Source organism: Rattus norvegicus, chromosome 12, assembly GCF_021556685.1.
Source record: "Rattus norvegicus strain SHRSP/BbbUtx chromosome 12, alternate assembly SHRSP_T2T, whole genome shotgun sequence".
NCBI classification, from domain to species: Eukaryota; Metazoa; Chordata; class Mammalia; order Rodentia; family Muridae; genus Rattus; species Rattus norvegicus.
Window position 1 is genome coordinate 50,778,049 of NC_141545.1, and position 26,085 is coordinate 50,804,133.

General features: G+C 52.5%; 1 protein-coding gene across 3 annotated transcripts in view; it reads left to right on the forward strand.

The window, feature by feature from the left end:
* The first annotated feature begins 292 nt into the window (after positions 1–292).
* The window catches only part of Myo18b (myosin XVIIIb), a 206,515-nt gene continuing 180,722 nt past the window's right edge, over positions 293–26,085 (forward strand). The window contains exons 1-10 of one of the 3 annotated variants that reach the window (XM_087578550.1): positions 293–393; positions 3,372–3,582; positions 12,817–12,972; positions 14,072–14,230; positions 17,289–18,578; positions 18,944–19,010; positions 20,004–20,116; positions 20,818–20,994; positions 23,739–23,937; positions 25,480–25,622. In XM_087578550.1, the coding sequence (XP_087434676.1) occupies positions 17,550–18,578; positions 18,944–19,010; positions 20,004–20,116; positions 20,818–20,994; positions 23,739–23,937; positions 25,480–25,622 (1,728 nt within the window). In that variant the 5' untranslated portion in view covers positions 293–393; positions 3,372–3,582; positions 12,817–12,972; positions 14,072–14,230; positions 17,289–17,549. The remainder of the gene's footprint in view (positions 394–3,371; positions 3,583–12,816; positions 12,973–14,071; positions 14,231–17,288; positions 18,579–18,943; positions 19,011–20,003; positions 20,117–20,817; positions 20,995–23,738; positions 23,938–25,479; positions 25,623–26,085) is intronic. The other 2 variants (XM_087578549.1, NM_001432425.1) reach the window with 2 other exon arrangements.

Below are 26,085 nucleotides of genomic sequence, written 5' to 3' on the forward strand. Positions count from 1 at the left end.
CCCTCAGCCTCTGCTCCTTCCCTTGGCAGAAGCTGTAGCTTGGGTGTGTGTGACCTGCCCCAGGACAAGACGAAGGCTGAGACCATGCTTGCCCAGAGCGGTCCCCTCCCGCCACCATATATGTGCATGCTGTCCCCAGCTGGTTCAACGGCCACCACCCCGCCTGTCTCCTGGCCAGACCTGGGGCTCACGGGCTAATTTTGGAAATGACTGAGGCTCAGCTGCTGCTATCTCAGTGGCTGGGGGAGGAGGCGCAGGGAGGGATGTGCTGGTCTGTGCAGAGGGCGCTCCCAACACTCTTCCCTCGCTGCCCTGCCTGGCCCTCCACACTCGCTGGGGTCCCTTTGTGACCACTCGGGGAAAATTTTTGGACGAGCGATCCTCGGTCACCAGGTACTGTTGGGTTGGGCTTCACACTGGCACCCTGCAAGCTGGTAGCAAGTCTCAGTGTTCGTTCGGTATTTGGTATCCGGAGGGCTGGTGTGAGGCCCGGGGACATGCGGTCTATTTTAGGCCTTCCTGGTGGGGAGTGCCTCAGAAGCCTTTCTCTTTGTGGCAGACTTGTGGTGTTTGTTCCAGCACCAAACTGTTTTGTTCATGGGGACATCGATAGAACTTCTGAATTTGTGTCTGTTTGCCGAGTGTTAAAATTAAAAAAAAAAAAAATTAGATCAGAGGGAGGCATGCCACAGCACACCTGTAGAGGTCAGAGAACAAGTTTTGGCAGTGAGCTCTCTGCTTCTATCATGTGGGTCCCTGGGTTAGAACTCAGGTCTTCAGGCTTGGCAGCAATCTCCTTTACCCACTGAGCCATCTCACTAGCCCATCTCCAATCTTTTTTTTTAAACTTATTTTTTTTTAAAGATTTATTTATTTATTATATATAAGTACACTGTCGCTATCTTCAGACACACAGAAGAGGGCATCAGATCTCATTACAGATGGTTGTGAGCCGCCATGTGGTTGCTGGGAATTGAACTCAGGACCTGTGGAAGAGCAGTCAGTGCTCTTAACCACTGAGCCATCTCTCCAGCCTCCCCAATCTTTGTTTTAAAATATGTTGAGTTCTACCTTACATGTTTGTGGTGTGTGTGTGTGTGTGTGTGTGTATGTGTGTGTTTGTGTTATGTATTCCGCGTGTGCAAGTGGTATGTGTGTGCATGTGGTATATGTATATATGTGTTGTGTGTGGTGTATGTATGGTATATGGTGTATATGTGTGTTTATGTGTGTGATAGATATGTATATGTGTGTGGCATATGTGTAAATGCATGTACATGTCTAGGCGTGTTTACTTTCATTGATTTCAGTTATACTAGTTTTCTGCCTTTGTCCCTCAGCCACAGCTTTTCCCCTCCAGAGTGCCCCCCCTGCTTAAAGTCAGCCGGAGCTTCAGTGGGGTTTTGTTTCAAATGAAGCCTTATGTGTGTGGTGGGGGAGGGGCTGGAGGGTTCAGCATTTCATGTGGCGATCTCAAGGGAAGGCGTTTGCTATGACACACTGATCAATACCCAGTTCCTTGTTGCGCGGAGAAGATCCACAGGTCCCAGCGGCCCTGGGGAGGGTGGAAACTTCACCACAATAATCTGCCTGTGGTTCAGACTCCTCAAAATTGCAGGCTTAGGCAACTGCCTCCCTAGAGCAGACCGAGAAGAGCCCAGACTTTCTCAGGATGGTCCTAGTGCCAGCCTGGCCTGGGCCCACACTCAGGGCTGGGAGCTTTCGGCTGTCAACGGACTTTCTGACCCTCCTAGAAGATTGTTCCAATCTCTAAACTGCCTCCTCCTTATCCTGGGGAGGCAGGTAGAGAGGAGGGGTGTTCTGGGGGACAATAGGGGTTGGAGGGGAGAGTGGAAAAGGGGAGGGAGAGAAAGGAACAGGAGGGGGAGAGGGGATGAGGGAAGAACAGAGGAGGCAGCTGCCTGAGGGAAGGAGAGGAAAAGTGACCTGGAGAGAGAAGAAAAGGGAGCCTAAAGAAGGGAGACTGGAGTGGGTGGCAGACCAGGCCCTCTTCTGAGGGGTCTTTTGATGACAATCAGGTTTTTGGTTCTCCCAGTACCTTGGCCTAGTCACCCGGAGTCATGGGGCCTTGTGCTTCTGACCCTGTGACCTTGGTCGTGACCTTTCTGGTGGGGGATTTTTGGTCTTCTAACTAATCAGAGGATTGAGGCCCTCTGCCTTCTCCTCCAGGACTTAGTTACCAGAGGGCCTGTTCTACCTCAGACTCTGGTGTCTCCTCCACAGAGGCCTGGGAAGGGCTCAGGAATGCATAGTCCAGGCTTGCCCCGGCTCCGTGTGTAGTGTGTGGGACCAACCAGAGACAAAAGACCGGAACACAAGGCTCTGTGGTGTGCATGCATAGTGTGTGTGTGTGTGTGGTGTGCATGTGTGGTGTGCATGTGTCTGTAAAGAATCTGTGCTGAGTAGACGGTCCCTTACTTGGATATACTGGAAGCAATAAAGGCATTGAAATGTTGGAAGAATGGTTTGAGACAAAGGCAGTCTGTGGGGTGCTGTCTAATACTCCCTGTGTGCTAAGGCACAGTGGGGAGAGGCAACTTGCCTAGGGACACACAGTTCTACAATGACAGGATTGGGCTCAGATCCAGGAAGCCTGTTAGAAAGAATAACTCTGTCTACTGTACGTCCCCCAAACTCCCAACCATCACCATCATCCAAGACTGAAAGGAAAACACATAATCTCATGTATTTTAAAGTTGCATGCATGTAGGTCTGTGGAATTACATGCAACTGTATCTGTGGGATTATGTGTATGTGTGTCTGTGGGTGTCTGACAGCAGAGCTCAGAGCCTCGTGATCTGCCAGGACCACATATGTTTACCAGCACAGCTAGGCAGGAATATTGGGAGTCAGGGTTTTGGGCAATTCCTCCTCATCCACCAACTTCCACTCATTTTCAGCTGTTTTCAGGATCCAGCCGGTGTTGAGGCTCCGGTTTCATCAAGGGCATCTGGAAAAGTCCCAGTGTTGAGAGACTGTTCTTTGGGATTAAACGTATATTTCACTCACCCTTAGTATTCTCCGAGTTCTGGGAAGAAGGGTGAACCCATTTCACAGCCTCAGAAACCCAAGGTCCCATGGACAAAGGACCTGGCAGGGTAGGTGCTTTTCTGGTAGCCGTCCTGTTAAGTGACTCTGGTTGAGCTATCAGATCCTGTGATGTTTCACTGGGACAGACAGATGGCAAAGGTCACTCTAGGTCATCCTGCTAGAACTGGCTGTCTGGGGACGACTGTTGGTTTTAGAGGGAGAAACTTCTCTTCCTCGTATTTTCCTGTCATCAAAAAATACTCAGCACATTTTCTCGTTTCTTTCCCAACATGTCTTTTTTTTTTTTTTTCTGTCTGAAGCAAAGACACGTCTGCCTCCATTGGTGTTCATGCTCCCTTCATCTTGCCATGATCCTTCTATTCCTGGCCCTGAATGGGTGTTCGTCTAGACTGCATTGAATCTGTTTCTGGCTGTTGGCTCCTGAAGGGTGTCTAGCTGCATCTCTGGCTTTGACCCGTGAGACTCGCACAGTATCTTCTTTTCCAGTGTGTCGTCTACAACTGTCCCCAGGTATCACCAGCACCCATGGGCAGGCAGTCACAACTGGATGAGACTCACTAATGTAGCCTAAGACCCATTGCTACACCTATGGCAGACATGAGTAGTCAATCCCAGCACACTGCCTTGTCAGATCAGACATAGCTCAGGCAACTACCTAGCTAAGGGTGAAACTTCATTTGTCACCTCTCAGTAGGTCATCAACCCCACCTGCAAGGTCCAGCCTGTCATTAGAAAGAAGGTAGCTGATATGAGACATGTGACCCACTGTATAACTTAGAGACAGAAGGGGAGGAGGGGCTATTGTCTTAGCTGCTGATAATACACTGTGGTTGGAACTTTAAACACATGAGAATGCCACCTTTAAACATCTGAGACATGGCAGATACAAGCAGATAAGGCCTCAGCTTAGTAAGGAGCTGCCCTGATAATGCTTAGACCAAACAAGACCAATAATACTCCCATCAGACAGATAGCAGAACTACAAATCCCATGAGCATGGGCTCAGGTGAGGCCAGAGGTTTCCTGGGTGGTTGATGTCAGTGTCCCCAGGGAAAGGAAGGTCAGTCTTATGCCTGGTCTACTTTGTAGGGAGGGAGATGACTACACAGGACACAGCCATTTCCTTCTGAAGAATGGTGGGACCTCCAGATGAGGACCTGGTGTGTGTGTGTGTGTGTGTGTGTGTGTGTGTGTGTGTGTGTGTGCAGGAGCCACATGGGCATATGAGTGTGCAGGGAACATGTGGGAAAGGTGCTGGTTCAAGAAAGCAGTGCTGGGGTGGGTGGGGTGTTTGTGTGTGGCTCACATCTGCCTGTAGAGGAAGCATGTGCATCGAACCCTGGGCCTGGGGCTTGGTTTCTGCGGACCTACAGACCTCTGCTCTCCCCTGGACCGTAGAGGCAAGGGCAGGAAGGGGCTTATGGCCCTTGAGGGCATTTCTACACTCTTCCCAAAGAAAGACATCAACTCCTTGCTTGAAAGTAAGATCCCTGGCAATGGATGAGACCGAAGGGAACCCACGGGTGATGACCAGGACGTCACAGTGATGAAGGCAGGCACCTGGGGCCTGCACCTCTGTGCTGTCCTCAGGCCTTTGGGCTGCCCTTCCCTGTGACCCTCCCTCCCATTGCTGACACTATGACATCCCTCTTCCATGACCTCCCCTCCCCCGTGTGACATTCTTCTCCTTGTGACCTCCCGTGACCCTTCCTTTATGACCTCCCCGCCCTGTGACCTCCTTTGCTGAGACCCTCCCCCACCTGTGACATTCTCTTCAATGTGGCCCCTTCCTGTGTGATTGATTCCTCTTCCCCATGAGAATCCCTGTTCAGTGTGACTGTCAGCCCCTGTACTCTATAACCCCCTCCTCCCGTGCCGCCCTCCCCATGAGCCCCTGACTCCCCCAACTTCTTACCTCGGTCGTTCTCATCTTCTTCCTCACTTCCTCTCAGCCCACATTCCTCCTCACCGTCTGTCTTACGGATCCCATTGCTGTGATAAACACCACGGCCAAAACAAGCTTGGCTGATTGCATCTTGCACTTCCAGGAAACAGCCTGTCACAGAGTGAAGTGAGGACAGGAACTCAAGCAGGGCAGGAACCTGCAGGCAGGAGCTGACGCAGAGGCCATGCAGGGTGCTGCTCACTGGCTTGCTCTCTATGGCTTGCTGTTTGCTTTCTTATAGAAGCCAGGGCCACCACCCCAGGGCTGGCCACACCCACAGTGGGCGGGACTTACCCATCTAATTAAGGAAATGCCCCACAGGCTTGCCTACAGGCCAGTTTGATGGAGGCATTTTCTCCGTCAGGATTCCCTTTCCCTGGATACATACCACCCAGCACAGCATGCCATCTCTCCACCAAACTTATCAGCCCTTATCCTCTGTGCTTTAAGGGGTTTTTCAGATAGGGTCTCAATATGTAGCCCAGGCTGGCCTTGAACTTGAGTGCCATCCGCCTGAGCTTCCCACATCTGGGGTTCTGGGTGTGCACCACCACACCCGGCTCATTCCTTGTACTCTTTCCGGTTCCAAGTACAATACAGTGCTGCAGACACAGCTGAAGCCCCTGGCTGAGGGTGGCTATTAGTGCCTTCCCCAGCACTAATGAAGAGAAGGTTTCTTCCTTTCTGTTACGGTTCAGCTCAAGGTCAGAGTGAGCTAGCCTGCACTGCAAGTGAGCCACAACAGTCTCTTTTGGTCATTTAGCCAACAGACTGCAAATGCACAGGTGCTCCATCTAATCTTCCAAGCAGGTACTCCACCTACTCCTCCCAGCAGGTGCTCCATCCACTCCTCCCAGCAGGTGCTCCATCCACTCCTCCCAGCAGGTGCTCCACCCACTCCTCCTAGCAGGTGCTCCACCCACTCCTCCTAGCAGGTGCTCCATCTACTCCTCCCAGTAGGTGCTCCACCCACTCCTCCCAGCAGGTGCTCCATCTACTCCTCCCAGTAGGTGCTCCACCTACTCCTCCCAGCGGGTGCTCCACCTACTCCTCCCAGCAGGTGCTCCACCCACTCCTCCCAGCAGGTGCTCCACCCACTCCTCCCAGCAGGTGCTCCACCCACTCCTCCTAGCAGGTGCTCCACCCACTCCTCCCTGTAGGTGCTCCATCCACTCTTCCTAGCAGGTGTTCCACCCACTCTTCCTAGCAGGTGCTCCATCCACTCCTCCCAGCAGGTGCTCCACCCACTCCTCCCTGTAGGTGCTCCACCGACTCCTCCCAGTAGGTGCTCCATCCACTCCTCCCAGTAGGTGCTCCATCCACTCCTCCCAGCAGGTGCTCCATCCACTCCTCCAAGTAGGTGCTCCATCCACTCCTCCCAGCTGCTGCTCCACCCACCTCTCCCAGCAGGTGCTCCATCCACTCCTCCCAGTAGGTGCTCCATCCACTCCTCCCAGCAGGTGCTCCATCCACTCCTCCCAGTAGGTGCTCCACCCACTCCTCCCTGTAGGTGCTCCATCCACTCCTCCCTGTAGGTGCTCCACCCACTCCTCCAGCAGGTGCTCCACCCACTCCTCCCAGCTGCTGCTCCACCCACTCCTCCAGCAGGTGCTCCGCTCACTCCTTCCATGTCTAGGGAAGATATTAATCATCAACCAGAGGACTCTCTTGCCCCCAAGTCCAGACACAGCTCCGAGTTCTTCCTAACATTCTAAGTAGCCATGCCCCACTTTTCAGACTCAGTCTGGGTATTGGTCCTGAACACCATGGTCAAATTCTTCTTGTACAATTAGTGGGATTTTGGAGGGACCAGTGAGTGAAAGAACTCCCCCAAGGTATGAGTGCTGGGGTTAGGAACACAGGGGCCAGGGAAGCTCTGGAGGTGTGGGGGCTCGTGGGGCTGGGTACAGAGGGAGGAGAACAGGAAGGGCAACAGACAGAGGGATGGAGGAATGGAGGGGATAGAGGGAGGAGGGATGGAGGGATGAGTAGATGGAGGGATGAGGGACAAAGAGACAGAGGAATGCGTGGCTGGAGGGATGGAAGGATGAGGAATAAGGGGATGGAGGGATGAGGGGATAGAGGGAAGAGGGAGGAGGGATGGAGGGATGAGCGGATGAGGGGATGGAGGGATGGAGGGGATAGAGGGAGGAGGGATGGAGGGATGAGCAGATGGAGGGATGAGGGACAAAGAGACAGAGGAATGAGGGGATGGAGGGATGGAAGGATGAGGAGGTAGATGGTGGGGAGATGGGGAGGGCTGCTTAAGGGCCTGAGGCTATAGATGAGCATCATGGTCTTTGCCCAGACTCGAGCCCATAGGTCATTCAAATTCTGGAACCACAGCATCTTTCAGGGGCTCTGTGCATGTGTGTGTGTGTGTGTGTGTGTGTGTGTGTGTGTGTCTTGAAGAGAACAGTTGGGTCACTGTGGCTATTTGCACGAGGAAAGTGAGAACCAGATAAGAACTGATTGTGGAGACAGGGCCAGAGAACGACATTCATGGGCCCTATTGACCCTCTGACTCTCTGCCTGTTTTAAATGCTCCGTTTAAGCAGGGCGCAGTGGCACACACTTTTGATCCCAGTGCATGGGAGGCAGAGGTGAGAGGATCTTTGTGAGTTCAGGATGAGCCTGGGTCTATAGAGCGAGCTCCAGAAGAACCAGGACGCCATAGTAAGACCCTGTATCAAAAACAAGAGAGAGGCTGGAGAGATGGCTCAGCGGTTAAGAGCACTGGGTGCTCCTCCAGAGGTCCTGAGTTCAATTCCCAGCAACCACAGGGTGGCTCCTAACACAGTCTATCATGGCATCTGAGGCCCTCTTCTGTCATCAGGCCCATATATGTGCAAACAGAACATTCAAATACATAAATAAACAATTTATGTGAATAAAAAATATCCAATAAAAAAATGAAACAAACAAAAAAACCCTGCCCTTAAAAGCCAGGCCCACTCATTTGCATATGCATGAGGCTGCCTTTTGCTAGACAGGGAAGGGTTCAGACAGATAGATGCCTACCTGACCCCAGACAGAGAAAGCTACCCACTCCTTCCCAGCCTCAGTGTTGTGCTTTGGAGCTAACAAGATGTCTCCTGGATCCAGCGTGGACCAGGATCTTAGGATGGAAACAGGAAGCCTGACTGGCCTGAGGAAAGTTTCCGGTAGAGAGATCCCTACTGACTAGGCAGGGAGAGACACCCTTTGATGCCTGTCTCTGGGCTGGGGACTCTTGTTGGCCCAAGCCCTTCCTCACCACACAAGCCACCCCTGCAGAGGCGTTAGGAGAGAAGAGTAGACCGTTTATTGCGTGATGCACAGATGGAGCCGGGGCAATGTTCTGTGCCACTTACAGATCTAGGGCTTGGGACTCCTCTCACCAGCCGTCCTCCCAGAGAAGACTGGAGAGGGTTTCCAGATTCCAGACTCAGCACCGGGAGCTGCTTAAATTGGCGTCTGACAGCATGCAAGGGTCAGGCATCGAAGGGACAGAAACATGAGAGCGCAAGGCAAGACAGACTCCTGAAGTACAAGGGATTCCAGTCAGTGAGACTCGCCCAGAACCCCTGGGTGGAGTCAGGGTGCTGGACACCAAGAACAGCAGTTGGGGAAGAGCTGGCAGCTCAGGGTTGTCCCAGGCAGTATTCCTTGAGCCTCCAGGCAGAGAGTGATTTCAGCACCGGGTCGGGGCCAAGGCTGAAGGGGGTACAGTGGCCAGGAAAGCTAATGTCACTCCAGGCCTATTCATATCCCGGACTCAGCTCATCAGTTCAGGGCTTGTGAGTCACTAGGACATTCCCCAGGGTGTCCCAAGGGAGCCAGTATGGGGGGAGAGGTGGCCTTGTCCTGTACTTGGCTTCATGTTGGATGCACATTGCACTCATGCTGCAGGGACTTTTCCATAGGCAAAGACCTGGCTTCCGTGGTCACCTGCATGTGGTAAAGTCCTAGCCTCCCCTGTGGCGTATGTTCTCATCAGACGCAAATATCCATTCTTGGCTCTTTGAGCCCGTGTCTCTTCCTCACCCGGCCATGGAAGAAGCTGGGAGCTGGCCAAAGACTCCCTGGTGACGCTGGACAGCCAGCTCTTGGCACCCAAGCCCAGTGTGTAGTGGCTGCCAATGCCAGGGGTCAGGCTTTCTGAGGCTGAGGTCAGGCCTCTCACCAGGCATCAGGAGCTGAGTTAGGAAGAGATGTGAGAAGAGACTGAAAGAGGATCCTGGGGTCCCCATGTTCTGCCATGCCTGTGGCTATGGGCTGCAGACCCCATGCAGTCCTCTCAGCCAAGTTCCAAGCCCACGAGGCTATAGGAAGCCATAGACCAAAGAAAGCTCTGGTGGTGTGCATATGTGTTTGTGTGTGTGTGTGTGTGTGTGTGTGTGTGTGTATACGTGTACTTGTGTGTGCCTGTGTGTGTATCTATGTGTGTACTTGTGTGTGCCTGTGTATGATGTGCGCTTGTGTGTGCCTGTATATGTGCCTATGTGTGTGTGTGTGCTGGTGTGTGAGTGTATGTGCCTATTTGCATGCTTGTGTATGTGTGTGTGCCTGTGTGTGTCTGTGTGTGACTATGTGTGCCTGTGTGAGTGTGTGTACCACTGGGAGTCATGGTACGGCTACATTTGTCTGGCAGCAGGATAGCAGCGTTAGGTTTTTGTCATAGGCCCATGACCAATCCAGTCTCAGATTCTTGGCTACTTCCATCCCTCCATAGTATCAGCTATGGGTTGCATCTCATGAAGTGGATCTTAGGTCCAGTAAAAGAATTGGTTGTGGTTTATATCTTGCAGGCAGGTCACCTTCATAGCTCTCAGGGTTCATAGCTGGGTCATTTTGATGATTGGCTTTCATCTGTGGTAGCCCACAGAATCCCTTCTGGCACCATGAACTCTAGTCATTAGGAGTGAAGCTTCTAGCCGGGAACCAGTTTGACTTCCCCCATGCTTGATGATGTGGGTGTTATCTTAGCAAGAGGGTCTTACCAACAGATTGTGGAGGGCAACCAATATCCTGATGATCCTGTGATGTTTTGGGGGCTTTCATGGGACTCCCTTTTGGCCAACAATTCAACAGGATATAACCCATTCCTGGCAATGGAGGTTTTATTTGACAGCATAAAATGTCTAGTTGGGGCATTGTCTACCCATTATGTAATGACTCTGCATAGATTCCTTTCATAAATGTATATATTTTAGGAAACTTCTATAGCCGTGGGTTCCCATATGGTTTTACAAATGACTTCGGTGTTAGTTGTTCCTCCCCACACTCCCTCCTCCACCCACTCTGCGCTTCCATCCCTCTCCCTATATAACCCTCCCCCTTTCCTCTTTCCTAGTCTCCTCACCACACTGGATTCTATTTTCCCTTCCTGGGGAGATCCTTTCCTCCCCTCCTTCTCAACCTTCCTAAAGCTATGGTCCTTGAATACAGTTCCTCATGTTGTGGTGGCTGGCCTCCAACCGTAACATTATTTTGTTGTTACTTCATAACTCTAAGTCTATTACTGTTATGAATTATAAGTATATGATATGCTGGATCTATTTCCATTGTTACAAATTGACCCAAAGGGTTCATGACCCACAAATTGAGACATTGTAGCATTAGGAGGGTTGAGAACCATTGTCATAGACAATGGCTACTAGGTAGCCAACCCCTGTGGCATACTGAATGCTGAAAATCTAACATCCGCACATGAGAGGGCACACGGAATACTCATCTTTTTAGGTCTGGGTTACCTCACGCCGGATGATTATTTTTAAGCCCCATCCATTCACTTACACATTTCAGTTTCATTCTTCTTAATGGCTGAATTATATTTTATTGTGTCAGTGTGCTACATTTTTACTCTCTGTTCATCACTTGATGGACATCAGCTGTTGCCAATGTCTGGCTGTGATGAACAGAGCAGCAGTGAAGATGATTGAGCAAGTGTCTCCGTGGGAGGATGAAGTGTCCTTTGGGTTTGTGCCCAAGAGTGGTATAGCTGGGTCTTAAGGCGGACTGATTTCCAGCTTCCTGAAGAACTACCACAAAGATTTCCATAGTGTCTGTACAAATTTGGACTCCCTCTAGCAACGAATGAGCGTCCCCTGTCCCTATATCCTAGGCTCAGCATGAGCGGCCACTTGTTTTATTGATCTTGGCCATTCTGACAGGTGAAAGGTGGAATCCCAAAGTAGTTTTATTTACATTTCCTTGATGACCAAGGATGTAGAACATCTCTTTTAACTGTTTCTCAGCCATTCGTGTTTCCTCTTTTGAGAGTTTTGCTAAGTCCTGTCCCTCATTTTTAATTGAGTTATCTGTTTTCTCAGTGTTAGGTTTTGTTGTTGTTTATTATATTTTGAATGCTAGCCCTCTATTAAATGTGTAGCTGGTAAAAACCTTTTCCTGTTCTGTAGCCTGCCACTTTGCCCGCATGCCAGTCAGTGTCCTTTGCCTGATCTTGTCAGCTTCGTGAGGTCCTATTTATTAGCTGTTGATCTTAGTGCCAATGCTAATGGTATTCTGTTTAGAAAGCCTTTCCTACATCGATGAGTTCAGGATTCTCCCTCACTTTCTGTTCTGTCAGGCTCAGTGTATTGGACCTTATGTTGAGGTCCTTGATCCATCTGGAGTTGAGCTTTGTGCAAGACGATAAGTATGGCTCTATTTACATCCTTCTGCATGCAGACACCCAGTTTGATCAGCATTTATTGAAGGCACTATTTTCTAGCCTGCATTTTTTTCTTTTTGACTCTCTGTCTGAGTCTTCAGTTTGATTCCAACAATCATTGATCAGCATGCCTGTTTCTGTGTCGGCTTTTATTAGTACAGCTCTGCAGTTTACTTTGAGACTGGGGATGCTGAGGTTTCCAGCAGCTCTTTTGTCTTTCAGGGTCATTTTAACTGTCCTCAGTTTTGATATGAAGCTGAAAATTGTGTTGATTTTTTTTCAATGTGTGTGAAGAATTGTGTTGAGAGTTTGATGCAAACAACCATCTTCATGGTTCTGTAGGATTGATTTCCGCACTTGGGTCAGGATAATCTTTACTGTCTTAATCAGGGTTTGTATTTCTGCACAAAACATCATGATCAAGAAGCTGGGGAGGAAAGGGTTTATTCAGCTTACACTTTCACTGTTCACAAAGGAAATCAGGACTGGAACTCAAGCTGGGCAGGAACCTGGAGGCAGGAACTGATGCAGAGGCCATGCAGGGATGTTACTTACTGGCTTGCTTCCCCAGGCTTGCTCAGCTTGCTTTCTTATAGAACCCAAGATCACCAGCCCAGGAATGGCTCCACCCACAATGGGTCCTCCCACCCTTGATCACTAGTTGAGAAAATGTCTTGCAGCTGGATCTCATGGAGGCATTTCCTTAAGGGAGGTTCCTTTCTCTGTGTTAACTCCAGCTTGTGTTAAGTTGACACACATGCACCTCCCAGAAAGTTCCTTTTCTGGAAGGAATCCCATTCCCCAGCTGAAACTTCCTCTCATCCCCACTGTTCTGAGTCAAGTTGAATCTTCTGGAACTTGATCGCCACACTGCTTAGGCAGGCGTCATCTTTGTGTAAGTGCCTTGGAGAGACACACACAGGACCATGTATGTTTCTCCCTCGATGAGAAATCATGGCACGGGATTGAGAGGAGGAGAGCCTCGCACACTGTCCACACTGTGTCGCACGGCTGGTCCACTATCATGGGAATGAATGAAGGTCTCAGCAGAAGATGAAGTAGCATTGTTTTCGTTCATGATGTGATGGGAGCAGAGCCGAGCCTGGGTCCTAATCAATCTTTCTCGTCTCTCTTTCCTATTCAGTGTGTCAGGCCTGTGTCCACTCACCTCATGCTCTCCGCGTGTCTGTAAAGCTTCACTCTGCGCCAGCCTCAGGAGCACAGCCTCGTCGCCCCAGCCTAGCTACCTGGGTCACCATGGCTATATCGTCGCGCCTCGCCCTGTGGGAGCAGAAGGAAAGTGGTGTTTTGGGGGGATGTGGTCACAGGGCCAGACTGTACCCTGGCAAGAGGGGCCAGGACCTGGGTGACCCAACTCACCCCCCTGTCCTCTCCCACATACCTCACACAGGGAATGACGGTCTTCTGCCTCTATGGCCTGCCCAGTCCTTCTGGATCTGCCAGCTCCTTCCCATTCCTTAGCAGGAGGCTGGGAATGAGGGTGCCCTATCTATACTCCATGGCAACTTAATGAGAGCTGAGGCATGGAGTTGAGGGGAGGAGAGAGGTGGGCTGTTGGCTGCTGGTCTAGTGCTGGAGGGTTTCTGTGGATCTAACTCTGGTCACAACAGAGACCTGGACAAGGGCTCTTACCTAACCTGGCTATCCCTCCATCTCATTCACATTTTCCTTAGGGTCCCTTAAGGGCTCCCTGCTCTCTGCTACCCTCCCCTCCTTTTTTCTTCTCCCCTCCCCTTCTATTCTTTTCTTCCCTTTGCATAGACACTATTATTTTTTTCCAAAAAGAAAAAAAAAGGATTTTTTTTTTGGTCCATGGTTGTTTCCAGGGACACAGAACCCACAGAGAGGAAAACTGGTGGCACAGGCTATGGCAAAGGGTCTTCCCAGCCTCTGTGTGGTCCCAGCACTAATCTATTATCATACTTCAAGTCTCCAGGAGGCTTCTTTAAGAAGTTGGGAGGTACCACTGAGATAAGCTTGGAGTGTGGTGCACCCTGGGAGTATCCATGTCTTAGGCGGGAAGAATATCTTCTCCTCAAGTTTCTCCAGTGACCCCTTGGCAGCCAGAAGCACGAGGCAGGGGAGACTGGTGTGAGAGCCACCCCTCCTGACGTCTCAGAAGCTGCTATGAGAGGTGGCTTGGGTTCCTCTCAGGAGGAGACTCTCCGGGTTGAAGCTGCCTCTCCCGTGCAACCTCTAATGTCACACTGGTGCATTCTGTCTCCCCACACCGTCCCAGCCTCCTGGCGTCCCTCAGAGCCCTTCAGCTTTTCTCTCATGCTTTTCCCGAGGCTCCTCCAAGGCTGCATCACAGTCTGTGCGGCGTAGCCCTGGCCCCGAAGACTCACTCTCACCTCTCTGCTTGCTTCCACACACAGATTCGAGAAGAGGACAAGAGCCCCCCTCCATCCTCTCCGCCTCCCTTGTTCTCCGTCATCCCTGGGGGCTTCATCAAGCAGCTGGTTCGAGAGACGGAGAAAGAGTCCAAAGAAGCCAGGAGGAGGAAGGAGGCGGGACTCACCTCCCCGGAAGTAGAGGTGAATGACAGGGTGGGGGTGGGGTGAGGTGGTTTGGGCGGGGCGGGCGGTGTGGGGTGGGGCAGGTGATGGGTGCCTTTCCATTCATACTCTCCATACTGTCCTGAGTCAGTCATTCTATCCTTGTTCTCTCTGTCCTGCCCTATTCTTCCACTTTCTCTGTTGAACTCCTATGTGAGCTGAAAATCCCATCTCCAATTACCCACCTCTGGAGGGTCTACTTTTCTTAACTCCCCCATGGTTGTTTTTCTTGAGACCATGCAGAGCTCATTTGATCACCTGACTTATTCGGCTATGAGTTCCCAAACACCAGCAGTTGCCTCCGGCTCAGCTCTGTGCCACTGAATTAGTTCCTTGTCCCAGGCTGGCCTGGAACATCTACTCCTGCCATTCGGCCTCCTGAGTGGCCGTGGTTATAGGGCCACTGGCCTGCCGCAGTTCATTTATGAAAGCGGAGAAGTTGCTGGCATGTCCCGGCCTCGGTTAGCCTGATGTTGAAGTACTGGCATCCTTCTGGGTCAGCCACCTGAGCTGCTGGTCCCACACACCAGTGTCCTCCAGCTGCAGGTCCCTCAGCCCCTTCCAAGTCTCTGAAACATCCGCCATCCGATAACTGAAGGGTTAATCCCAGGCAGGCTGTAGATCCTGGTCATTTGTTCCATCCACTCTCCCTTCTGAATGGTAATGGGCATCGTCAGCCAAAACTAGTCCACAGAAGAGCCAGTGTCATCATAGCCCTGATTACGTCTAACCCTTTATATAGAGAGCCCCAAAGCCTGGGCAGGAAACCAAGGCTGGACACTAGGAAGGCAGGCTTGGAGAGCAGTGCATCCTGGGAGTATCCCTGTGATGCCTCTATAGTGCCCCCTTGAGGCAAAGAGAGTAATGGCAGGATTGGGCTAGGAGGACCTGGGCTTATAAAACCAGGTGTTGAACTAAATCCAGAGAGTCATCCTGCCTCCTCCTCCTCCCCTTCTTCCTCCCCTCCTCTTCTTCCTCCTCCTCTCCCCCTCCTCCCTCTCCCCTTCCTCCTCTTCCCTGGCCCATTTATGCCACATATGCTTGCACCTGTTTAGTGACCAGGGCTTCTCTGTGTCAGCAAGCCGCTCACAACTGACTAGAAGCAGCTGTGGGGATAGCAGTTGGCTCTCATGGAAGAGACCGACAGGGTGACTGGGCCCTGTGTCTGCTCCTGTCTGACTTAAGGCATAAACAGAGACTGGCCACACTTACCAGGGGGGTAGGGAAGAGGTCATGTAAAATGTTCCTGTCTATCACCAGTGGTCACTGAGTGATCGTGGCCCTATCGTGGCGTGCAGTAGTGGGGTCGGAAATCACACCTGCTTATCAGAGATCGAGATCAAAGCACAGAGAGGCCAAGACGCTTTCCCCAAGGTCACCAGGCCAAGTAGAGGCAGAGCCAGATCACGTAAAGCTCTCTTTCTGGAGCTGCCTAGGAGGGCGGGGGAGGGGGAGTAAGGTACAGGAAACAGAGTGGACAGGAGGGGTGGAGAGAGGTCATGACTGCTGGTTTTCAGGACCAGTATGAACAAGCATGAGAGTGTAGGGAAGGGGTGGGTGGGCCAGAATTAGGATCCATCCAGTGTGGCCAAAAAGTGAGGTGAGTAGTCAGATGGACCCTGAAAAGGCTCGGAGGAACTGAGGGTGTGTTAATGGACTTCCTGTAGACTTGGGGTGGCCACCAATGTCCTGATCAGTTGTAAAAGGACGGCTGGTGGGTGGGAAATGGCTGGGAGGTTGGATGGAGCAGGCAGTCTGTTTGAGAACCTGGATGGCTGGAGTGGAAGCTGTACCCCTTCCCCCACCTCCGCCTCTGAGATCCCAGAAGAGCTTTCCATACTCAGCCTGCAAAACTCCACACAGCATGCGTCTGTTATGTAGTGTTATGGAGGGGCCTGAGCTCCCAGAAGATAGGACCGCCCTGCAGCAGCACCCTGCTGGGAACGTGTCTCTCCGGATGATCTCATCAGGAGGGTGGAGATGTGTCCTAGTCAGGGTTTCTACCCCTGAACAAACATCACGACCAAGAAACAAGTTGGGGAGGAGAGGGTTAATTCAGCTCACACTTCCACATTGCTGTTCATCACCAAAGGAAGTCAGGACTGGAACCTGGAGGCAGGAGCTGATGCAGAGGCCATGCAGGGTGCTGCTTACTGGCTTGCTCCCCATGGCTTGCTCAGCCTGCTTTCTTACAGAACCCAGGACCACCAGCCCAGGGATGGCTCCAACCACAATGGACCCTCCCATCCTTGATCACTAATTGAGAAAATGCCTTACAGCTGGGTCTCATGGAAGCAGTTCCTCAAGGGAGACTCCTTTCTCTGTGATAACTCCAGCTTGTGTCAAGTTGACACAGAAAACCAGCCAGTACAAGATGGAAACATAACAAATACATCTACAGCAGCTACTGAGGACTGACTGTGTGCTGGGGCACCATCAGACCTTACACCCACTGTCTTAGTTAGGGTTTTACTGCTGTGAACAGACACCATGACCAAGGCGACTCTTATAAGGACAACATTTGATTGGGGCTGGCTTACAGGTTCAGAGGTTCAGTTCAGTATCAAGGCAGGCATGGTGCAGGAGGAGCTGTAAGATCTACTTCTTTATTCGAAGGAAGCCAGGAACAGACTGGGCATCCTTAGGGGACTAGGAGGAAGATCTCCAAGCCCACCCCCCAGTGACACACTTCCTCCAACAAGGCTACACCTTCTAATAGTGCCACCCCCTAGGATGAGCATAGGCAAACCATCACACACACCCTGTTGTTGAGAAGCTGGCTCAGAGAGGATAAGGAGTTTACCCAACACCACACAGTGAAGAGAGGCAGAGGTGGAGTTGAACTCCATTCTCTTGGATTCCTGAGTATGCCTTCCTTCCCCTGATTCTGTCGATCCTTGGCGCCTGTCTAGGCACTGCCAAGCACAGATCCCGAGGATGTCAGAAGGGCTTGGGTGGTTTTGGGTGGGTGAACCTGGGAATGAATGGCTGCTGGTCAGTTGGGCAGCAGCTAAGTACATTGTGGTTTCTTTCCTAGACCCCAGCAGTTCCCACTAACCAATCCAACAAGACCAACAATGTCCCCAAGCCTGGAAGCCAGACTTCCCAGGACAGCTCATCCACCACCCACGACAGTGCAGACATTCCAGGCAAGCAGCCCCCGGAGCCTGGTGACAAGGACTCCACACCTGTGACCAGCACCAGTGGGGAGAGGCCTCAGGAGTCAGGTCCCACAGGAACCCCCGCCAAAAGGACACTGCCCTTCAGGAAGGGCGTGAGGAGGGGTGATGTGTTGCTGATGGTGGCCAAGCTGGATCCAGAGTTGGCCAAGGCAGAGCAGAAGATCCAACCTCGTGATGTCTCCACGGACAAGACCCCAGCTCCAGCCAAAGACTCTGGAGGGACAAAGAAAGGGATGATCACAGGGACTTCCTGTGACCCCCAGGCCTCCATGTCTGAGAAGACCAGGACTAGGGGTGTTGGAGATACAGGTCAAAGCATAAAAGGTGGGAAGTGTCAGGGCACAGAGGGAAAAGGGAGCCGGGACCCCCAGACCAAAGGGCAAAAAGAAGGTGAGTCTCAGAACACAGAGGAGCATGGGACCAGGTCCCAAACTCAGGAGGCAGGAAACAAGGGGCAGCAGGGAACAGCAGAGAAAGAAGGAGGGGGTCCCCCAAAGAAGATGGAAAAAGAGGATGGGCCGAAGGTTGCAGGAGCTGAAGTGAGACCTTTGGAGCCCCCAGTCCCCCTAAGGAAGTGGGGAAGTTCCTTGGGTCGGAGAAGCAAGTGGGACAGTCCTCAGAGCAAGAACAGAGTAACAGAATCCCGTCGTAAGGATGAGAAGACAGAGGACAAGCAAAGCCCTAAGGAAGAGAAGATGGAGGACAAGCAAAGCCTAGCGGTAGACAGGAGCTGTGGGCAGCCAGCAGAGCCCACGGGGCAGCAGCCCGAGTCTCCAGCGAAGATGGGAAAGGTTGGGAGACCTCAGAAGAAGCTGGTGACACCAGAGAAAACCCGGGAGCTCCCTGAGGTGGCAGCGGAGACTCAGAGTCCCGAAGAAAGCTGCAAGGCCCGGGATGGGATAGCTACAGAGGGGACCTCAGCAGAGGCTGCAAAGAGGGAGGGTCAACCGGAGAGCAGGATGCAGGGAGCCGAGGAGCCCCGTGTGCACACGGAGGAAGTGGACGTCACGGAGCCTCAGGCAGAAGGTCGCAGAGAGTCTGTACCTGAGACTGGCATGGAAAGGCCTTCTATGCAGAAGCCTATGGAAGAGAAGCAGATCCTGCAAGACCCAGACAGAGGGGGCCAGAGTGGAGACTCCGACCAGGTAATGGGGCTGTAGACTGTGGAGCCTGAGGGATGGGAAGGACCTACTGGAGGCTACAGGGTGGGCAGAGGGCTAGTCAGAGCCCAGCATTCCTCCAGAGAGTACTCCCGAGAGCTAGGCCCCAAGGCTCCATGCGGCCCCTCCCCAGGCTAAATGTCTTCCCTGGTCTCCTCCTAATACTACTTAGTGGTTACCGGGTCCCTTGTTACCCACAATTCTCTGCAATGGCACCGCGTGTAGATTCTTGGACCGTGCCCTGGCGGCTCTGTGAAAGCGAAAGCTCCCGTGGGAGCAGTCAGCGGTCCCTACATCAAACCTGGGGCTGGTAATTTTTGCTGGTTAGGCGACATTCTTTTTGCTCCTAGGCTTTTGAGGATAGATGGTACGAGGCACAGAAAGTTTGGCTGGTACAGAAGGACCGGTTCACTCTTGGTAAGTGGGCTCAGGCTGGCCTGGGGGGGTCCCCACCCATTTCTCATGCCTTTCCTGCCGTCAGTCCTCAGCCAGTTTTATTTCACTCTCGAGACAAGGAGATAGGGGAGAAATCGATATGAGGGTGGGGTACCTGTATCTCCCAATGGGCATAGAGTCCCCATCCCAGGTCCATTCTTGCTGACCAGTTGAGGCTGAAGGATGTGTTCTGAGAAGTGATTCTGCGTTCCACTCGTACTGTCTGTCTATTATCATCCTGATCTGAACTCGTGTGGGACAGGTCGGTGGACCTCACCCTCTGAGGGGACTGCTTAGTACTAGCCTTTGTCTCTAAGGGCTTGGGGCAGCGGTTCTCAGCCTTCCTAATGCTGAGATCCTTTGACAACGTTCCTCGTGTCCTGGTGACCCCCAGCCATAAAGTTATTTTCAATGGTACTTCATAACTGTAATTTTGCTACAGTTATGAATTGTACCATGAATATCTGTGTTTTACGATGGTCTTATTTGACCCTAAAGGGGTCATGACCTACATGAGAACCACTGGCTTAGGGCATGACAGTTGAGGTTCTTTATGTTAACGGAACCCCAATAGAACCTTTCAGTCTCTCCCCAAGTTCAATCCCCAGCTTCCTGGCCTGGCTCAAAGACTCTTCCTTCCCCTCCCTTCCTCTGCCTTCCTCTCCTTTCCCTTCCTCTCTTCCCTTCCCCTCCTATCCCCTGACATCCTCTCTCTTCCTCTCTCCTCTCTTCCCTTCCCTTCCCCTGTCATCCTCTCCCCTCCCCTTCCCTGCCCTCCCCTCCCTTCCCCCCATTCCCCTCATTTTTCATCCCCTGCCCTCCCTTCCTTTCCCCTCCCTTTCCCTCCCCTGTCCTCCTCTTCTCCCTCCCTTCTCCTCCCTCCCCCCTTCCCTTCTCCTTTCCTCTTCCTTTCCCTCCCTCCCCTGCCCTTCTACCCCCTTTCCTTTCCTCTCCTATCTCTGGTTGCCCACACAGCAACGGTGCTTAAACCAGATGAGGGGACAGCTGACCTGCCCGCTGGAAGGGTACGGCTCTGCATCGATGCAGACAGGACTGTCACCGAAGTGGACGAGGAGCAGGTCCACCGGGTGAGCCGCCCCTCCTCCCCACTGCTGCTCTGTCCTCTCTGTCCCTACCCCCGCCTACAGATCCATGCAGGAGAGGTTGTGGGAAACGCCGATGGTGCTCATGGCTCTGCTGGTGGGACTCCATCACGGGATTGTTCACCGCATCTTTGGTCCCTTTGTGAAGACAAGCCTGCTGGCTCCTGCAGCCATGGTTCTGGCTGATCCGAGCAGGAGATTACCTTTCATCTTGTGAAAATCGTTCCATAGACATGTTTCCATTTTCACCCTGGATGCCAGGGAGCTCAGCTACCTGGGCAGGTAGTCACTGAAGCATAGGTTCCAATGGCACACAGTTTGGGAGTCGACTTTTCTCTTAGGGGTTTGCCCCTACCTCTAAGGGATCAAGGCCCAGTGAACGTTGGTAAGGGAGGTGGTTGGCCAATGGCTTCCACCCCTGGATGTCACAGGGCCTGTCTAGAGTAGGAAGAGAGATGTACCCGTAGGAAGAGGCATGTACCCATAGGAAGCAGGTACATGATACACTCGGGTGCGTTGGTCTTCGTCACATGCCCCTTTACATGACGAGACTGAGCAGTATGCGGGCACATGTATGCCTGAGGGTGTGTATGCAGGCATGTGTGCATGCACATATCTGCACGGGTGGTGGTGTTGGTGGGGTAGGGGTTAAGGAATCTGGGGGAGATCCTTTGTGATGTCTTTAGGCCAACCCCTCTGAGCTGGACCAGGCTGAGGACCTGGCTTTTTTGGTCAGCGTCAATGAATCCAGCGTCTTGAACACGCTTCTGAAACGCTACCAGGCTCAGCTGCCACACACCTGCTCGGGGCCTGATCTGATCGCCCTGCAGCCCCAGACGACCACAGTGCCCTCTTCAGGGAAGGTGAGGTGGGACCATGCTCGGGGGGCAGAGATGGGTGGAAGGCTTCTCGCCTGGGTAGTGTAGAAGAGAGTATCAGCACCATGGAAACCCTCAGCTCTGCTCAAGATGAGAATAGGGGACTTAGCAAGCATGGAGGACCACGTGATCCCCGGTTCCTAGAGAGCAACAGTGAGCTCTTGTCCAAAGCCGAGGTGTGACACTTTAAACGAGCAGTGACACCCACCTGGGAAGCCATTTCATGGACACTGAAGAAGAGGAGCTGGGGCAAAGGCCAGGCTGCGGCTCCTCTGAGCTCTAACATGTGCTGTACCCTCTGACGTCTCATACACCCACCTCCATGTGGAGACAGAAGCTCTGTTTACCCTGATATTTATTATCCATTGAATTTGGTTGGAATTAGTAATGAAACTGAAGGTTTATGGCGCCACCTGGTGGTGGATCATGGGCTACACCGATTTCCTCGGAGCCTGTCCCTGGCAGCTGTTCACTGCTGACTGGTGGGCTCTGAGGAAACCCTGCTGCCCCATGGGAGAGAAGACAGGCCACAGATGGTAAATAGCCCATGGTGGCCGGAGTGGACTGGACACCTGTGGACAAGGATGGGGCTGGAAGAAGCCATTGGGGGAGGGGCATGTGTCGTAGGTCCTGGGTGAGACTTGTATACAGACAGACTTACAGGACCCTGGGTTGCAAACAGGCAGACAGGGGCATGGAGCAAACTGCAGACAGATGGACAGGTGCTCCCTAGCTGTGGCCCTCATCTGTCACACAGGCCCATGAAGCCACACTGTGTTCACTGCAGACCCATGGTGTAATGTCCACTCCAGGTCTCTCTTCTCAGACTGGGCATTGTAGATTAGCCAAAGGCACTTGCAAACACAGGCACAGGGAGGGCGCTGAGTGGCACTGCCCTGGATCTCCCTGTGAGGGGCACTGGGCTTCATTTTCTTCCCTCCCGTAGCCTTCCTGTCTCTCAAGTTTCATATGGAACCATCTTCGTCCAGGTCCTTCTGGAGATGGTACAGCTGTGCACTCTGCAAGAGCTCCAAGCCATCGCTTGTAGGCCTGTGGGTGCCCATAGGTATCAGGCCTGCAGCATCCGTTTTCTTCACAGTGGGGGCCAGGAACTGGAGTGTCCTCATGAACATGAGTCTTCAGGGTAACTGCAGCTCCAGGCTCAGACTCTAGGATTTTTGGATGCCCCCAGGCTCTGAGCTGCATCTCGTAAGGCAGGCCTTGTCCCATGGCTCCTGCTGTAAGAACTTATCTAGTGCTGGTTCCAAGTGGTTGAGGATAAAAGGCTCAAGGTGGGGTCAGGCTCAGGCTCCAGTCCTGGCTTGCCCAAACTACAGGTCTGAGCGATGAGGAGGGCCTTCTGGGCATGTGTCCTGGTTCCTCTAAGTCTCAGGGAGAAAAGGCAAGGGTAGACTGAAGCCCCATGGTCACTATGTGGCCTGAGGGCCTTGGGCTTCCAGCCCTGTTCCTTCTAGGATTCCCACAGACCTGGGCCTCCTTGGCCTCTCCTGTCTGCAAAGGTGTTTCTGTGTAGACTCTGTCAAGGTCACCTGACACAACCAGGGCTGCTTGAACAACCTCCTTCTCCTTGACCCTGGCAGCCTGGAGGAGTTGTTCACCCCCTGCCGGGCTCCAGGGTCACTCTTGTCTTCCCCTGGTCCTTGAGCATCCAGGCTCCTCTGGGACTTTGGGAAAGTTTTATACACCAGAGAGCAAGTTGCCCATTCTCCCTCCTTTTATCCCTCCTCTCTCCCTCCTTCCCCCACTGTGTGTGTGTGTGTGTGTGTGTGTGTGTGTGTGTGTCTGTCTGTCTGTCTCGGTGTTAGGAGTATTGGAGATGGAACCCAGGGTCCCTCACATACTAGGCAAGCACCGTACCACGGAGTCGCACCCAGGCCCTCTTTTAAAAATCTGAGATGGTCTCACTGGCTTGCCCACACTGTCTATGAACCCTTCTATAGCCCAGGCACGCCCCGAGTTTGCAATTCTCCTGCCTCAGCCCCCTTAGACACTGCAGTCACAGGCTTATATCTCCACATCCAGCTCTTTGTCTCTTTAAAACCCGGATTTGATGAAGCCCAACATGTACCCACTTCGATCCGGACCCTTCCCTGTGATTGTGAGGTGCTTGTCATGGCCCTGCACAGGATAGCCATGGCCATCACTTAGAGAGGGCTCTGTGCTCTCTTTCTCTTTTTGATTGCTCTTGACCACTGAGCTTTCCCCCAGAACTCCTAGATATGCTTTCTCTTATGTTCAGTATGACCTGTGATGCAAGCATCTTTGTGACCACATCTTCCTTTCTCGTGGCCGTGTAATGTGTTTCTGTGGAGGAAGCTCCAGCTAGCACATGGTAGTGATGTCATCAGGCCACACCAGCTTGCATTGTCTGAGGGTCTTATGCTGTGTCTTCATCAGAACCCAGCAGTAGGTGCTCACAGTTTCTTGACCAGGGAGACGGCTCAGTTCGTTTCCCTGGCAGACATCACTAATTGATAGACATTTCCGGTTTCCCTGCCCAGTATTACTAATCAATTGTGCCAGTTTTCCCAGCTACCTCATTGCAGGTGAATCGTACCCAGTGATTTAACTAACAGGTGCAATGAACCCTTTCCTTCTGGTTGAGCCTTTAATGATCATATCCATTGCTCAGGGCTCCCGGTGAGCCAACTATAGATGACACTTAGCAGGCTGGCAGGGAGGCATGACCACCTGTCATCTTGTGGCAGGTACCCCGAGGCCGCCAGGATGGCCTGCCTGCCCATGTAACATCCTTGGCCCAGCGTGCATACTGGGCACTGCTGAGCCAGCGGAGAGACCAGAGCATTGTGGCACTGGGCCGGAGTGGAGCTGGGAAGACCACCTGCTGTGAGCAGGTTCTGGAGCACCTGGTGGGCATGGCAGGCAGCGTGGACGGCAGGGTGTCAGGTATGGTGGCCCATGGGTGACAGCTGGATGGGAACAGGGAGGGGAGATGTGGGGCTCCTTTTTTACTTTACTGTCCGGCTGCCATTCACTAAACAAGGGTCCTGTGTTGGCTACTGACCCAGGAAGCTGCTGCCAGGATAACAATGCATCCCTCTCATGACCGTGGTGGCTGTCTCGGTGTTCACACAGTAGGACAATTAGAAGCGGGAGCTTGGCTGCCACCTGCTGGGAGCCATCGTGTAAGACAGATTGAGGGATTTTTTTTTTTTTTTGAGGGGAGTTGAGTGTGTGTCCTTGAGCAGCACACAGCCTACTCCACTGTACAGAGGGTCCAAGAAGCAAAGACAAAAACAGAGCTGAGAGCTAGAGGGGAGACGGAGCTGCAGAAGGCCAGGATGCTCTAGAGAGTGCTGCTGTGGGGAGAGGCGGGGCAGGAACGCAGGAGGGGTGCAGTGGGCCTTATCAGCACGAATAATGACAACAGGGGTCATAGCCATCAGTGTGGCTGTCTCCAGGGACCCTGTGCCGGGCTCTTCTCCAACCACAAAAGCTCTGTGATTTGAACAGGAGGGGGGTAGCTATTATGATTTGAGATTTATAGATAAAGGCACTGAAAACCAGAGAGGTTAACTAGGGTTCTCAGTAACACTCCAATGTCTCCACAGAACCTTCATAGATGTTACTCTGCTCCTCCTCCTCCTCCGTTTCCCCCACCCCCTCACACGCACATACACACACATGCGTGACACATATTTATCTAGGAAGCACACATGTGCATGTGTGCGTGCATTCATGTATACTCTAGATAAACATCATTTCTTACTCCCTCCAAGAATGGAGTCCGTTCATCCTGGGGACACTGCCCGCCGGAACCCACACGGCGCTGCACTAGATGGCACTGGGCTATACCACCATGGCAGCTTTATAGGTGTATTCCAAACACTGAGTTAGTCAAACTTTCAGAGCTATGCCAGAAAGAGGGAGGGGTCTCCTGAAGCATGAAAAAGCTTAACAATTTATCTCTCTGTTGGGCACTTCGCTAAAGGCAGAACCCCCAGTCCCCACCCGAGCTTCTCTTAGATGCTGTGCCTGCTGCCCCACCTTCTGTGATCACTCTAGCACTTAGCTTACTGAGCTGAAGATAAGGGTGGGGTTGGCCTAGACTCTCTCACAGAGCAGTTCCACTGTGTATGTGAATGTGGGAGACAGGATGAAGTGTACCCAGGCGTCTGCTATAGCACACAGGGCTTGTGGGCACTCAGAGAATACCTTTGGGAAGATCCAAGGACTTTCAGGCCCTCAGGTGGCCCTCCAGTGCTGACAAGGTATCAGGAGGATACTCCACCTCCACCCCTCCCCGCCCCCAGTCACTCAGATCGTCTCTATCCTACCCAAGCCTTTAAAACTCAGGGTTGAGGTAGCTGCTGGGACTCACACTGTAGTTCAGAGATCCCACCGCAAGGACAGAAGACCAGGATGGGTCTCCAGAAAGGTGGCCCTGCTTAAGGCACAAGTGACACCTCCCCCTCTGTCTCCTGGCAGTGGAGAAGCTCCGAGCCACCTTCACTGTCCTCCAGGCCTTTGGCTGTGTGTCCACTAGCCACAGCCGTAGGGCCACCCGCTTTGCCATGGTGATGTCGTTGGACTTCAATGCCACCGGCCGAGTCACAGCTGCTCAGCTCCAGGTGAGGCTCGGAGATGGGCACAGGCTCTTTAAGGTGTGGCGTCTCTGGCCTGCACTCACATTTCCAGTCAGGACCCTGGGGTGACAAGCGTGTTGACACCCAGGAATGTTAGAAGCAGCTAGCATGGTGTGGCTCTGGGGTGGGGGTTCAAAGCAATAAGAGCAGAACCCAGATGCTTATTGAAATGTAACAGACCCACAGAGAATCTTTTCCCCTTGTGCTGCACGTGCGGCCTGCCTGCTCTTCAACACTCCAGTTGAACAGAAAGGAAAGTGAGTGCTTTGGAGAGAATGACCACACAGCACCTGGTGACAGCCCACATCAGGGATATCTGGCTCCTTAGCATCAACGGAGGCCTTTGCTCTCCCCACCCCCCACCCCTGTAGGCTTCAGGGAGGAAGTCCCTCTGGCCTTTCCTGGGAGCTGGAAGATCCCATGGCTTGGCTGATTGTCTGTGGGGCTT